Raw genomic sequence first — 3,679 nt, 5'->3', positions numbered from 1 at the left:
GTGCTCTCGTTCTCTCGTGCTCCCTCTCCCCCTTCTCTTTCTCGTTCTCTTGGTCCCCCGCGGTTGTTCTCTCCCCCAAACTCTTTCTCGCCCTCGCCGTCTCACCCTCGCTCCCGCTAGTTCTCTCGCCATCTCTGAAGGAGTTGATGGATGGTTAATGCATTCATCTCGCCATCTCTGAAGGAGTTGATCGCTATTTTGCTACTTTCGCTTCATTCAAATGATTGTACACCTGGCATTTTCTTGATCGCCACTTGGCAGGCCCATAGAAAGGGCAGGGGGGAAGAAAGTAGGGTAAGGGGGAGGAACGTAAGAAGCTGGAAAACATTAGTTGCACGGCATGTTCCTCGTGGCGATACAACCCCTAACCTGGCAGGTACCCCTTGGTTTTTATTCTCTCTCTAGCCATCTTTCCCGGCTAGAGATCGATAGAGAGCGACAAAGAAAGAAAAAGATGGTAGAGAGAGTGAGAAACAGTGGGAGGAAAAGATGAAAACGAGGAGGAAAGAGAGATAGGTAGAGAGGGAGAGTGTGAGCGAGAAGACGAGAGAAATAGGCAGAGAGAGAGGGAGAGTGTGTGTGTGGGGGGGTAAAGATAGAGACATATATAGAGGGTGAGAGGACGAGATAGAGACGAGAGAGGGAAAGAGTGCCAGCGAGAAGCAGAGAGAGATAGGTCTAGAGAGGTATATAACGAGGGGGCGAAGGTACTCAGATAATACACAGAGAAGAAGATAGTGACCGAAAAAGATATATTCATTTGAAGAGGTGGCTAGATACGGACAGAGAAAGAGATAGACACCACAAAAGAGATATACCTATACTTTCAATGAGGGACATAAAGAGAGAGATAGACAGGGAGAAAGAGAGAGGGAGAGAGAGCGAGAAAACTAGCGGTAGGGAGTATGAGGGCGGCCGACCGCGACGAAGAGAGATGCAGACAGTTGGACTGATGGAGAAGAAGAGAAGAGAGAGAGAGATACTGGGTATGAGTTGGAAAGAGAGAAGAACGTTGTGCTTGACCAAGTCCACTGATTGTCATTAAACAGAGAGGGACTCGGAATGCAAGGGCACCCACCCGTTCCCTGGGGCGGTAGAGAGAGAAACTACCAGAATCTTAGTATAAGTGGACGTGGTCAGAGCTCTCCCTCTCTCTCTCTCTAGGGATACAATTAACAATCCTTGTCCTCCTGTCCGATTTCCCACTTTCCAAGTGTTTAAGCTCCGGGATTAACGAATCAGCGGCCCTGGCATGATGAGATCCACGGTTGTGAAGAGAACCTGGGCAATATTTTCCCTCTTCCTCTACTTAAAAGTCCTCTCTTCCCCGCCAGCTACCCCTCCCCTTTCTTTCTCCACTTATACTACACCGTCTCCCCATCTCTCTCTCTATACCTTAAACGAGATATGCGCGAGAACAGTGAGAGGGCTCGACCGGAGAAGAAACGAAGAACAGAGAGATCACCGTCAATGGCAGAAGAATCCGACGACCGGGATCTCTTCTGCCTCCTCCCGGATGACTGCTTGGCGCACATCTTAATCTTCCTCCCTTCACCCAAAGATCGCTGTACCTGCGCTGCCGTCTCCAAGAGATGGCTTCTTCTTCTTGCCCAACTCGCCGGAAAAGACAGCGGCACGGCGAGGGCACCGCCGCGCTTCTTACACGGAACCAAGGCCACTGACATCCGCCTCGCCGCCATGGCCGTCGGATCGACCCACCGCGGCCCGCCAACGGAGATCCACATCGGAGCTTCCACAGTCTCCGACTTGGGCCTAACAGCCATTTCCCCGGCTTGTTACTCTCTCAATACTCTTTCTCTCTGGAACTGTCCCTTCATCAGCGACCAAGGCCTCATCGCCATAGCCAAAAACTCCCCGAAGCTATCATATCTGCGACTGGACAAATGCCCTCTAATAACCGACCGCTCTCTCCGAGCCATTTCCGAGTTCTGCCCTAGCCTCGAGCGTATAACCCTGTTAAACTGCCCTCGGTTCACAAACCCCGGCTTCATTTCTCTCTTCTCTTCCCTCCCAAAGCTCGCCAAGATCCGTATAAGCGGTACTGCCATTGGAGACGGCTCTTTGGCAGCGGTCGCCGCTCGGGCTAAGAGATTCCCGTTAGGGTTTCTCTCTCTATCCCTCTGCAACTCTTCTGGCTTCTCTCCGACAGGTTTTAAGCTTCTCGCCATGGCCGGAAACCTCCGCTCGCTCGAGCTCAGGTCATGTAAAGAAGTGGACGACGCCTTCTTCTTCTTCTTTTCTGGGCAAGCTTTCCCCAAGCTCAGAAGCCTCGTCCTCTCCAAAGCAAAGATCACAGACCAAGCGCTGTCGCGGCTAAGTAAAGCAGCCACGGAGCTCGAGACCTTGGAGCTCGACCAGTGCCATGAAGTTACCTCAGAAGGGTTAATGGCTGCCATAGGAAACCTCTCTCTCTCTCTAAAATCTCTCTCTCTCGTGGACTGTAATGCAGTCGGAAGAGCTGTAGAGGGAGAGACGGACACGTGTCGGCGCCTCCTTCTCCGGTCCGTGGCGATCAAGCGTTGCGCTAGGGTTTGCGACGAGTTTTTGTTATCGTTGGGGAGGAAGGTGGCGCGGTTGAAGAGGGTCGAGCTTGTGGGCTTGGCCGGGGTCTCGGACCGAGGGTTCGCGGGCTTGATCGCGGCGGCGCGGTGGGGCGGGCTGCGGAGCGTGGAGCTTAGCCAGTGCTCGGGGATATCGGACCGCAGCGTGGCGGCGGTGGTGCATGTCGGCGCGGGGTCGTTGCGCCGGCTGGCGCTGGACGGGTGCGACGGGGTGACGGACTATGGGCTGAGGCTGGTTCGGCTGTTCTGCTTGGGTCTGGTCGAGCTGGACCTGTCCCGGTGCGGGCGGATTACCGACCAGAGCTTGCGTGGGTTGGAGGAGATGGCCTTGCAAGGAAACCTCTCTGGCCTTAGTCTTAAGAACTGTAAAGGGCTCAGCGCCGCTGCCGTCGCCGCCATCGGTCGGGCTCTCTGGTGGTGCGATCTCATCTCCTAGTGATAACAGAGTCGTCATTTGCGTGATAGACTTTGCATGGTAGAGGAGTGAACATTATGGTTTATTGGCGTTAATGGGGCATTATGGTTCGTCCCCTGTAAATGAAAACTTCATTAATGCATATATTTGCTTTCTTGTTATTATTGGGGAGTCTGATACATCAACCGTCTACTTCCACAAAGATGAACCTGGGTTTGATAAATTGAAGTTGGACTTCGCGTGATCGTATACTGTGACCGTCGTTAGTTAGAACGACACGAACCAGGCCGGGCCCCGACTCAGAAAGATTAACGTTCTCAGGCGCTACTTTAGGGGCGTTTACGAGCGAGAGCGGATAATCACTGATTTTAATCAGAACTGAGGCGCGACTTTAGGAGCGGAGTCAAGATGAATCTGAATCTGATAAGAAGTCAATAAAGATGAAGATTCATCCCATTTGGGAACTGTCTAGATCGGAGACGGGCAAACCCCCTGATGTCCGGATTCCAAATGATGTCCAGAATGGAAAATGGTATACAATCCAATTCACAGATGTTTTAAAATTTCATTAAAAAATCATTAAATTAAATTTTAATAATGGGTTGATGTGTCTTATGCCTGAGGATATCACCTACATGCAGCATCTATTTTGGGCAGAACCCTGAGAAACATTTATCCTCTG

General features: G+C 51.8%; 1 protein-coding gene across 1 annotated transcript; it reads left to right on the top strand.

Annotated features, from left to right (window-relative positions):
- Positions 1–1,218: 1,218 nt before the first annotated feature.
- On the top strand, positions 1,219–3,149 carry LOC144712439 (EIN3-binding F-box protein 1-like). Its single transcript, XM_078586711.1, has one exon. The coding sequence runs from the start codon at positions 1,408–1,410 to the stop codon at positions 3,016–3,018; it is 1,611 nt and encodes a 536-aa protein (XP_078442837.1). The 5' UTR covers positions 1,219–1,407; the 3' UTR covers positions 3,019–3,149.
- The last annotated feature ends 530 nt before the right edge of the window (positions 3,150–3,679 follow it).

Source organism: Wolffia australiana, chromosome 14 (genome assembly GCF_029677425.1).
Source record: "Wolffia australiana isolate 7733 chromosome 14, ASM2967742v1".
Taxonomy (NCBI): domain Eukaryota; kingdom Viridiplantae; phylum Streptophyta; class Magnoliopsida; order Alismatales; family Araceae; genus Wolffia; species Wolffia australiana.
Note: the sequence above shows the minus strand (reverse complement) of the source record. Positions and strands in the feature narration are given on the sequence as shown.